Genomic DNA, 12,205 nt, shown 5'->3' with positions numbered 1-12,205 from the left:
CACCTTTCTCAGCTGCGCCACTTTAAAGAATCCTCTTTGTCACTAGCCCCTCAGAACCAGTAACAACCAGGACATCTCTGTGGCTGAAGAAAGGCAAAGGACTTTCACACCCACTTAGCAGGTATCTTGCCCTCAAAAGGACACCTAGAATGCAGCCTATTGAAAAACTACATGGGAATTGAAAAACTATCTCACTCCAGCATGCCCTTCATGAAAATACTAACAATCCCAATGCCAGGAGGGAAACTGAACAGCGGCCTAGAAGATGTTCAAAAGGGGGAAGAAAAGAGAGAAATCATCCCTGTAGATAGATGCCCCTGGAGTTGCTTGGCAACCATCGCTGCTAACACCTTCTTACAAAAAGGAACAGTTTGCATCAGTTCTTGCGATTTCCCTGAGGCCAGGACTTTGACCGCAGAGGCCCCAAAGCTAGGGCCTTGGGATGAGAAAGCGTTTCACTGATGGGGAGACCCAGGGCCCCATCAGCAGGCCATGGGCATACCCACTTAGGGTGGGAGGAAAACTAGTCCTTCCTAGCTGTTTTACTTAAAGATGGTGCTCTCCTAGGTAGGACAGGGCCTAGGGTGAGGCAAGCAATGTGCCTAGGGGCAACATTGATGGAGATGGTCGCTCTGCACCTGCTGGAGCCCCTGTGAGTGCCTCTGTAAACATGTGCACTGGTGTCTGCTTGCCATCTTGGTCCTAACTCTCCTTTTAGGGACAGACATTAGGACACAATGCTTTAGTACAGCCTCTGGAATCAACCTACCTCTGGGTTCAAACCTCAGCTGTACTACTACCCAGCTGTATCACGTTGGGTCAATCGTTGAATTTCTGAGCCTCAGCTTCCCAATCTCTAAAATGGGCTTCATAAAAGGATTTGCCTCACAGGGTAGTTGTAAGGATTAAATGAGAAAATGCACATTTAGCCCTGTGCCTGGCACCTAGTCAATGTCCAATAAGTGGGAGCTAGGACTGTTATTTTAAAAAGCACAGAAACAGTTCCCTAGATCCCCTTAACCCGAACCAATGGAATCAGAACCTTTGGGGAGGGGCCTGGTCTTTGCTTTTTAAAAGCACCTCAAGGTGAGCAGAGTTGAGAGCTACTTTTCTCAACCAATGAACAGCAGTTCTCAAAATTCAGTGAAGAGCAGAGCCACCTGAGGATCCTGATTCCTATGCTTCACCTCCTGTTTCAGCATGGCTGCGGCCTGGGCCTGGGCACGGGGGAAGTCATAGAGTCCCTAGAATGCCCACACTTTATTAAACACTGAAACAGATTCACCCTTGAAAACTAACAGGGTAGGGACACCATTCCAACCTCTTTTGTTTCAGTCCTAGCATCCTTAAAGAACTAGGGCAGGAAAGTTGACAACAGATGCCTAGTGAGCCCCACACATACTCCCAGGGCAGTAAGGATGCAATGTGAAGGGAGGCCCTCCAGCAAAGAAGAGGAAGACCTAAGTGCCTGGTGAAAATAACAAGCATCAAAATAGGCGCTCACGGCACTGAGTACTTACTGTATGGCAGATAGTATCATTTATTTTCACAACTACTCTGAGACGTGCATTATTTCTATTCTGCAAAAGAGGAACTTGAGGCTTAATTTACTACACAGTCAGTAGGTGGTTAAGATTTACATAACACTCCATGAAACTCCTAAGTCTGCGATACCGATGAACTTTGTTAATGGGAGTGGTAAAATACATGTAACGTCAACTTTACCATTGGAACTATTTTTAAGTGTACACATCTGCAGTATTAAGTGTACTCACAATGTTGTGCACCTATCACCACCATCCATTTCTAGAACTTTTGTGTCTTTTCCAACGGAAACTCTGACCCCTTGAACACTATTTCCTTCTCCCCCAGCCCCTGGAATCCACCATTGTCTATGATTTGACTACTCTAAGAACCTCATATAAGTGGAATCATACAGGATTTGTCCTTTTGTGGCCAATATACTTTTGGGAAGAGCTAGATACTGCCTTGGTCTGAAATGACCATGTCTCAACCATCTTCTACACCCCTGGAGTGCTGGACTCACCTGTGGATAGTGTCACCAGACTGGGTATCGTATCTCCCCATCCTCAGTCTGGGACTCTACTGGCGTATTGGAGCAGGGTCACATAGTTCTCACTGCCCACCGCCCCACGTCCCCTCTCCCTAGCTAAGGGTGCCCTTGCACTGTTAATGTTCACAGATTCACATTTAGCTTCACAGAAGCAGGTACACTGATAACTGTTTCTATCTTCAAAGAGCTCTTCACTGACTCACTTTTATCCTCCCCACTATGGTGACCCGGTGCCACTTTGTCCTGTGCTACAGAGTATGTATTTGCTTCCCTTTTCTTCTTTAAGCACCTGATCCCTTAAAACTGGCAAGCAGAATTGCGTTATGAAACCACAGGTACGAGGCTAAAGCATCTCCATAAAAACAAATGCTTTCCCACAGCAGAATTCCATCTTTCCCTGTAGAGAAGTGAGGGAACCAGGTCCCGCCCCTGAATATTAAGGCTCCTCCCCCTTAGCCTCAGCCCACTTTCAAGAAAGAATTTCCTGAGCTCTCATCATTAGTTCACAGGCTTCATGGTCCAAATCCAGGTCTATTTGGCTTTCTGAGCCCTACCACAAGAGTAAAAGAAAAAAATTAAAATAAATTTTAAAATCGTAAAAAGAGTAAGAGAAAGCCAGCCAAACAGCAGTAGCGGGGAGCCCATCACCAGCACAACACTGTACCAAGAGTTTTAGGAGACAGGCACAGAGAAGTCCATCTTGGCTACTCAGTTCCACAATGTTTTGAAAAAGTCAAGCCATTGGCTAACCCTCTCCCTCTCCATCAGATCTCTACTGAATTATCGCAGTCACTCACAGATCGCTGCTTCCAGATGTGAACACTGGGCCACCTCAGAGTGTGGGGTGCTTATGTAAAGGGGACTAGGACAGGGTCTCACTATGCTGGCCACTACTGTTTTACATTTACTTCTGAGATGTCACGAGTGAAACAAAATGTCCTAAATGAAATATTTGCTCAAAGGATACAAAGACAATCTACTAGGCCACATGCGGTGGCTCACACCTATAATCCTAGTGCTCTGGGCGGCCAAGGCAGGTGGAACACCTGAGCTCAAGAGTTTGAGACCAACCTGAGCAAAAGTGAGACCCCCATTTCTACTTAAAAAAAAAAAAACTAGCCCAGCGTTGTGGTGGGTGCCTGTAGTCCCAGCTATTCAGGATACTGAAGGGGATCTCTTGAAACCAGGAGTCTGAGGTGGTTGTGAGCTCTGACACTGTATCACTCTACCCAAGGCACAGAGTGAGACCTTGTCTAAAAAAAAAAAAAAAAAAAGACAATCTACACAGAGCACACACAAATCAAACAGAAGCGAACCTGCCTAACTTTTCAAATCAGTCCTGCAGCAGAGACAGCAGGCCCCTGGGAAACGCTGGCTCAAACAGTCAATAGCCCCACAGCCCTAAATGAAACCACAGCCCACCGGGCACACAGGCCAGTCAGGAATCAGGGCTCCGCCCACCCCCTTCGTGTTTTCTAGTCCTTCACACAGAAATCTTAAAAGCAGCCACTTTGTTGCCGTTGTCTGCATCCCCATTTCAGACATGTCGCACGGGTAATCAAACTGCAGAGAATGTCAGTTGTATTTCCAGCCCGACTTTAAATATAAACTGAAATGCTTAATGCTCCACCATAGTGCTTTTGACACCAGGGGCCACCATAAAATAAATCCCATCATTATCAGAATTGATGCTTTGGGGTCCTTCTCCGCTCACAGTGAGGAAGGGTTGGGCCACCCAGAATTAGAACCTACATCTCACTGCTGTCACCACTGATCAACAGAATGGAATCAAAAGTTTGGAGAAGTCACCTTGAAACCCTTTGGAGGGAAAGTTCCCTGAGGGAGCAAGTCTGGTCTCTCTTCAGATCCTCCCAAATGTAGCGCAATGCTAGGGGACCCTCACAGTACATATGGGTCTGCTGAGTATTCCATAAGGCTGACTTATATGGGCCGTGGGCCTAAGACCTGGACAGAGATCAGCAGAATATTTCTGTGAGCATCTCATTCTATTTTTCCTGTGTTCTTACCCCTCCAGACTCACCTAATACCAGTAATTCTCCACTAGTGATTCTTTATCAGGGTGATTTTGTCTCCACCAGGGACATTTGGCAATGTCCACAGATGTTTCACCTGCACAAGTTTGGAGGAGAGGAGGGCACCACTGGCTCCTTGTGGGTAGGGGCCAAGGATGCGGCAGCATCCTGCCACACACAGGACAGCCCCCAGCATGAAGTACCTGACTGAAAACGTCAGTAACGCCATTGGTGAGAAATCTGCTTTGCTATCTTCGCTGTGGCAACAAGACTCCCTAGTGTCTAGGATAGTCTACATTTTCTGGCACTTTGGGTCTTCGCTCTAACCCCACGCTGTCCACCCCCACACCTGGATAACATCCATGGATCCTTCAGGCTTGAGCTTACATAAAATTTCCACAAGGAGGTCTCCACTGAGCCCCTAATCTGAATTAGGTCCCCTGCCAGGCCCTCCAGCAGCACCCCACCAGAACCCTCCTCACCCCCTGTGTGACCGGCCAGCTGGAAGCCTCCCGAGGGCAGAGGCCATGCTTTTTCACTGCTGCGTCCCCACTGTCCAGCCCAGCCCTTCTCGTCACATACGTGAAGGGGGCTGAGAAAGCAGTAGCGGGTATTAAAAACTAAGCAAGACACCAAGAAGCTTAAACTGTCATCTTACTACAGAGACACCAAAAAGAGAAAGCGGCGACTCCTGCACTGATGCGGACAGCTCTCTGAGACTAACGGAAACGGCAACGCCTAGACAGTACTCAGAGCTTTCTACCGTTTGTGTGGGAACAGAAGACAAAATTATGTATGTACCTACTTGAGCGCACACAGAATGTCTTTGGCAGGATACATACACATAAGCAACTGAGGATGAGGTGGGAGGGAGACTCACTTTCCACTGGTATATCCTTTTGAATTTTGTAACATATGAACATTAATTTAAAAAAGTTAAGTCACTTTTAAATAAATGTGTGTATATGTAACAATCTACATCTTCTAGCAGGAAAAAAAAAATTATTCCCATAGAATGACATATGAAGAGACCCTGGCACGGTGTAATGGGCATAGACCATAGTATCAGACACAGTGTTTCAAAGGATGCCCGGCCTAACTTCCTGTTTTGGAAGGAGCCAGAGCCACATTTTCTGCACATGGGAACCCAGGCACATGGAACTAATTGTAGACATAAAGAGATACTCATTTTTGAAGCTCAATGCTTTCCAAACTAGATGTCTATGATGCCTCTTTCCAGCTTTGCTGCCTTGGTCGTGGTACACCCCAGCTCCATCAGCTGGATGTACCTATAGAGTTTATTAACTGCCCAAGTCCTCACTTCTCCCCTTTCCATCTTTCCCCCAGCTTTAAGTCTCTCCATCTCTCTTGTCCTTCCATCCCAAATGCCGGGCAAGAGAGGAGAGATGATAATGAAACGCCAAAGTGAACAAATGTTGCTGCTTGTTAGCAAAAGGGGGAGGAAGGTAGGCTTAATAGGGAGCGAAATTGAAATTAATGGCGAAAATGAGGTTTATCTGTGTAATCTGTGGACTTCGTGTCTTCCCATCTCCTATTAACATAGATAACAGAGTTGTCTGTATAATGATAAAGGGAAGCCGTTCGCAGTTTCCCATAAATCTCCACAGCCTGTCTCTGGCTTCCCTGGCTTGGAGTCTAAAGAATACTTCGTTCTTACCAAGTCAGTTGCTATTCTCTCCTCTAATTTGCTTCCCTCCAGCCGTAACTGAGCCTCCAAAATCTCAGCTGTACATGTTCCCATGTTCCTTGTGTCTTCCTACTGGGGTCCAGCCCAATTTTACCAGCATCTCAGAACAGCGAACTCTTATAGTCATGGTGAGATCTTACTAGCCCTAGCACGATTTGCAAATTCGAAACATTCCCCAAATTTACCTTCAGCAAATCAAAACATATGGGAACATTAAAACATAGACTAGTGCTCAAAGTGACAAGTGCAGGCTTCCAAAAGGCCCAAACAAGGGTCTACTGAGGACTTTTTTTTCTCAGTGATAAAACACCAAATCATTCTTCTTAGCCGTAGGCCACAAACTGCCCAAGTATTTTTTTCTAACTCTTGATAAAACTTGCCCACCTGTTAAATGCAGTCCAGTAAAAACATTGATAACCATAGAAATTGTTTTTGTTTAAAAATCATTTAAAGTCATTAAAATTATGATACAATGGTTTACTCTAAAACGTTTCCACTATAATATATCATATCCCTTAGTCACAGATTAAACATCCTAGTTCATTAGAATAAGAATAAACATTTCTTGGGCAAGCTTCATAATAACAATAAAAGAAGACTAAAAGCCAACATTCATTAAGTACCTTGTGCTAAGTCCCCTTACTATTATCTCACTTAATCCTCATGCCAACCCTGTTCTTATCCGTTTTATATAGTAAGGACACTTTATGAGTCATATAAACCCTGCTCTTTACCTGGGAACTGGCATTCTTTAAAAAAAAAAGTTCAGGTGAGGCAATTAGAAAAGGGGAACATCTTTCTAAGTCACTGAGAGTTTTCTCCAATTAGCCTGAAAAAATTCTTCAGATAAATCTATCAAGTTGAGGAGGAAAAATTATTTTAAAAAACTAGCAGAGAAGAATGGCCATCCTTAGAATTTTCTATCATGAACACATTTCACATCTTAGATTAGGCGAATGAGGGTTCTGAAACCCCTCCTCTTAGGAAATCTGAATGCTTAATTTATCCAAGCTGTGGTCAAGTCACTCCCTTCTATGAGGAACACACTACCCTGGGCTTTGGACTCAGATCCTCACTTTCTCAGAGCACTGAAGGCCACATGTCATTCCCACACTATTTGCAGTAGAATATGCTGGTCTATGAGATGCAGTGATTTTTAGCACCAAAAAAAATTAAGACCACAAACCTAGCTATTTTCAATATTTTTGAAAGAGTTTAAGATATTTCAAATGTAAAGCCTTGATTTTTAAGTTTTTTAGAAACAGCTTGCCTAGTATAACCACATCTCAAAGGCAGGTATGTTCAAAAGAGAAGCTTGGGTTTAAAGGTCTTGAAGGGACCTTAGTGGACATTTGGTCCCACAACCTTATTTTAGAGATGAGATAATAGACCCAGAAAAGGGAAATAACATTCCCAAGGGCACACATCAGAAGTTAGGAAGTCAATCCTGCTCATTTCACTGGCCAGGGTACCCTGGGTATAACCCCATGTTCACATATCCAAGCACAGAATTAGCAACAATCTCTGAATCCAGGTGACGATCTGGTAAGGTTCAAAAGTATTTGCCAAATTCTCTTGACTGTAGCTACTTTTAGATGAAATAAAAACAATGATGTGGGGCAGTGCCCGTGGCTCAGTGAGCAGGGCACTGGCTTCATATACCAAGGGTGGCAGGTTCGAACCTGGCCCTGGCCAAACTGCAGCAAAAAAATAGTCAGGCGCTGTGGCAGGCACCTGTAGTCCTGGCTACTCAGGAGGCTAAGGCAAGAGAATTGCCTAAGCCCAAGAGCTGGAGGTTGTTGGGAGCTGTGATGCAACCACACTCTGCTGAGGGCAACAGAGTGAGACTCTGTCTCCAAAAAAAAGAATAAAAAATAAAACAATGGCTCGGCGCCTGTAGCTCAACCGGCTAAGGCGCCAGCCACGTACACCTAAGGTGGCGGGTTTGAATCCCCAGCCCGGACCCGCCAAACAACAATGATGGCTGCAACCAAAAAAAAAAAATAGCTGGGCGTTGTGGCGGGCGCCTGTGGTCCCAGCTACTTGGGAGGCTGAGGCAGGAGACTCGCTTGAGCCCAGGAGTTGGAGGTTGCTGTGAGCTGTAATGCCACGGCACTCTGCCCAGGGGGACAGCTTGAGGCTCTGTCTCAAAAAAAATAAAAATAAAAATAAAACAATGATGTGAAGAATTTATTACGCAGATTTCAAAGCATTCAGTTAATATTTCATATCTAATATAGGTGGAGAATTGAAGCAGAGAAAGGTTAAAGAGGTAAGGAATGGGGAATGAACTATATTACAATAGCCAGGCCTGTCTTCCTTTCTTTTTTTTTTTTTTTTTTTTGAGACAGACTCTCACTCTGTTGCCCCTGGGTAGAGTGTCATGGTATCATCATAGCTCACAGCAACCTTAAACTCTTGGGCTTAAAAAAGCCTTTTGCCTCAGCCTCTCAAGTAGCTGGGACTACAGGTGTGCACCACTACACCTGGAGAGTTTTTCTATTTTTAGTAGAGATGGGGTCTTGCTCTTGCTCAGGCTGGTCTCAAACTCCCAAGCTCAAGCAATCCACCTGCCTTGGCCTCCGAGAGTGTTAGGATTACAGGCATGAGCCACTGCACCCGGCTAAAAACCAGGTTATTTCAAAAAGTCATCAATTCCTTGCTGTGTCTTCCAAAGCTGTGGCCAGATAGAGGTAGACAGCAAAATGATTGTAGTTTCACATTTCCAGCCCACCTTCCCTTCCTGAGCTTAGTTTATAAAAAAGTCATGTCACACCAATGTTCACAGCAGCATTACTTGCAATAACCAAGAGGAGGAAACAACCCAAATGTCCATCAACAGAGGAGTGGATGGATAAATAAAATGTCACATATATATAATGTCTCTCTCTCTCACACACACACACAGAGAAATATTATTCAGCCTCAAAAAGGAATGAAGTACTGATATATGCTACAACATAAACAAATTATGAAAGCATTATGCTAAGTCAAAGAAGTCAGACACAGAAGGGCACATATTCCTAATTCCAGTTATAGGAAATAGAGGCGTGGGTAACAGGGAGTTACTGTATGCGAGTTGTACAGAGTTTCTGGTTGGGATGATGGAAAACTTGGGAAATGGGTGGTGGTGATGCTTGCACTTACAACACTGTAAACGTACTTACTGCTACTTAACTGCACACTTAATTTACATGGTAAATTTAATGCTATGTATATTTTACCACACAAAATTATCAAATCGAGATCTGAGTCAGATCCCTTTATATCTCAACTGAAATTTCTAAACTTTATATTGTTCATTCATGGCCATTAAAGCCCAGGATTTCTTCTCAAGACCTGCTTATTGTCAACAGTGTCATGGCCAATCTATGTATGTTCATACACATAGATAGACACAGTCACAGACAAGCCACTTTGTCTCCCGCAGTGATCCATCCACAAACCCGTATTTACCCCAAGACCTTATTGATAACTCCAACAAGAAGGCCTAGGGCAAGACTTATGCAACCAGCATAACTGGAGATCCAAGCAACCAAACACCGTGTCTCAGCTCAACCCTTAAATTCCTCACCACAGGGAAGTATGTATTTAGTATATCTTATCTATAAAGAAAACAGTATGCATATTCCAGAAAAACTATCAGGAACTGCTCCTCTAAGTCTCTTCTACTAGACCTGTGAACAAAGAGATTTTAGCCCATACATGGCTAATTTGGTGAAGTCAGCAATTACAAGTTACACTGAACAGTGGGTGTCCTTAACGCAAACGCATATAATTAGGAGCTAAATCTTTGTACCTTTACAGGACAAAGGACATAATAAGCAGGATGTACCACTTGTGACTTCTGAGGAAAGGAGAGCGTTTCATTTTTCCTTAAAAGAATCCATTTCTCATGAGGCAAAGAGAATCTGAGAACAAGAGTCTTTTGAAATAGAAGCTGGGAAGGAGGTATGAGGGGAGGACATGAGTTTTGTGTGTTACAGTCACAGTCTACCACCCAGACCTGAGAGGTGCCCATCCTGTGCCATCCTATGACCCTTACTTAACTTTAAAGATCTTCACAACTTCATCATCTTTTGCGAAAATGTTGCCAAGTAACCTGATAACTGAGTCCTAGAAACATTTAAAGATCTCAAGAGTTTGTGAAGACAAATAATCTGTAGGGATTCTTCCCATTGCCAACACACATGGACGTTCGGCACAAATAAGCTGCCATTCGTAGGAAGTCCACTTGACTTCATTCCCTCGTGCATCCTGAAGACACATGTCAAGATCACACTAAGATATTTAGAGGCAAACATCTTTAGAATAACATTTTGTTCCCAAAGTGCTTAATTAGCAGAAACACTATGCTGGAGAACTGTCCTTGAATATGCATGCATTTTAACCTCCATGTTATTTTTTCTGAAGCACAAATTTTCCCCTAACTAGACGGTCAGGAAATAATTGGGCACAGACAACTGACTGCCTTAAGTGCTGACCCACAAAATCAGTTCCATCTTTCCAAGCAGGTTTCACTGCTTTGCAGGGTGACATCCCCATTTACCAGGGGAACTGTTCTTTGGAGTCTAATGGCCTTTTCCCCATTCATTTTGGCTCACGAATGTTCCTGTGGCCTACTGATGTCTGAACTCTTTCAACACTTTGCACCAGTCTCTTCTGCTCCTCTGTACTTTTACTCTCACTTCCAACTTTAGCCAGTAACATTTATAAGACATCAGTTAGTGAATCACAATTCAAATGAACCCATCCATTTGTTCAGAAGGGGCCTCTGTAGCTGCTCCATTTGAAGCCCATAGGCCAGAGTTACACATGGCAGGCTTGCAAACATGAACAGGATATGATTTATTTATGATGACCATGTGTGTTTGATGCACACTTCCAGCAGACCATCGCTTCACTCACATGTCTTGGTCTGGGATGACCTATTCACTCACTGTGTCCCATTTCATGAACCGTACTTCCATGCTGGGAAAACAGAGATGGATGACTGGCTGGGGCCGGGGGCTGCACATACAGTTGCCCCTGCTCACCACATAACAATCTGTGACTAAATGCAAAGTGGGCCATATGTAACTTGCTGCCAAGGTTTGCCATGTACAGTGGTTTCAGTGGAGAGTGGAAAAGTAGCTGCTGGAATGACTGACCATGTGGGGTTCATTAAACTGTTGTGCATTTACCCACAAGGAGGGCTGGGATGCTTGTGAAGGGAGCCCCACTTCTCATTTCAGAGATTTCAACCCCCCCACCATTTGGCAATGGTGTTCCAAAGGAGAATGGCAGATAAGCATCAGAAGGTTCAAACGTGGACTCCAACTAAGTGCAGTAAACTTCTGCTTTCCACAGTCTCCCCCCCTCACACCCCCCCAGTTGTATTTATACTTTGAAAGAAGTTAACATGAAGCAGTAGTCACCTGGGCGTGCTCAATTTTTGACAAGCCTTAGTCACTCTGTACCCAGCAGAACAATTCACATTATATTCGAAATCCTGTGAAGATTCTGCCACACATGCTAACACTAAAATGCCAGTAGCTCCACTTACCTTCTTTATTAAGCCTCATAACCTCCCTGCTTTTTCCACCCTCTTTTCCAGCCTCTTCTAAATCTACATCTGCAGATGAAAAAGAAAAGGAAAAAAGAAAATAAGGAAAAAAGGGGGGAAAAAGCCAAAGTCAAGGGGGGAGGGAGAGTGTTTATTTGCAAACAGATCGATATAAATACTGTATATGAAAATCTTTCAAAAATTGACAATGCAACATTTTCTCCCAAGTCCGGGTTTCCATCTACCTGGCCCAGATAGGTACCAAAAAAACTATGCAAGCAGCAACAGAGTAGCCTTTTAAACAGATAACACCGTGGGGCTGCGAAAGCCCACCCCGCGGGCTGCCACGGGGAGCCGGGCACAGACAGACAGACAGACAGCCCTGGCAGCCGGGCCTCTCTCTGTGCATTGATGATCTGTCTCTGTGTGTATTTATTTAGAGAGAGAGGGAGAAGCATGGAGGACACCGGGGGCCACTCTCTCTCTCACACACACACTTTTTCCCAGTGGCTCTAGGTGAATGGAAAGGTTACAGGATAATAAAAGGAGGAGGAGGCGGTGGGGTTCTTACTGTCGGAGCAGTGTAATTTGGCGGCGTCGATCCAGGAGGACCAGGGTTTGCCCAGAAACGCCTCCGGACTGGGCACTTTGCGATCCAGTGTCGCCATTGCTCTTCCTTCTTGTTGCTTTTTCCCTGTTCCTTCGGCAGCAGCAGCCGAGAGACACGGGATTCGAGAACGCTCCGACGTCATCTTCGGAACGTTCCGACATTGAGTGTTCTGAAAGGGGGAGGGCGGGAGGCGGGATGGGAGGAGGGCGGCGGAGGAGGAGGGGAGCGAGGAGGC

General features: G+C 44.7%; 1 protein-coding gene across 2 annotated transcripts in view; it reads right to left on the bottom strand.

Moving 5' to 3' along the window:
- Positions 1-12,134, bottom strand: part of ATXN7L1 (ataxin 7 like 1) — a 250,202-nt gene extending 238,068 nt beyond the window's left edge. Inside the window, exons 1-2 of one of the 2 annotated variants that reach the window (XM_012812469.2) lie at positions 11,932-12,134; positions 11,361-11,429 (exon numbers count right to left, since the gene is read on the bottom strand). In XM_012812469.2, the coding sequence (XP_012667923.1) occupies positions 11,361-11,429; positions 11,932-12,112 (250 nt within the window). In that variant the 5' untranslated portion in view covers positions 12,113-12,134. The remainder of the gene's footprint in view (positions 1-11,360; positions 11,430-11,931) is intronic. The other variant, XM_012812466.1, reaches the window with a different exon arrangement.
- Positions 12,135-12,205: the final 71 nt, after the last annotated feature.

This window comes from Otolemur garnettii, unplaced genomic scaffold, assembly GCF_000181295.1.
Source record: "Otolemur garnettii isolate 467f Iridium unplaced genomic scaffold, OtoGar3 scaffold00005, whole genome shotgun sequence".
Taxonomy (NCBI): domain Eukaryota; kingdom Metazoa; phylum Chordata; class Mammalia; order Primates; family Galagidae; genus Otolemur; species Otolemur garnettii.
Note: the sequence above shows the minus strand (reverse complement) of the source record. Positions and strands in the feature narration are given on the sequence as shown.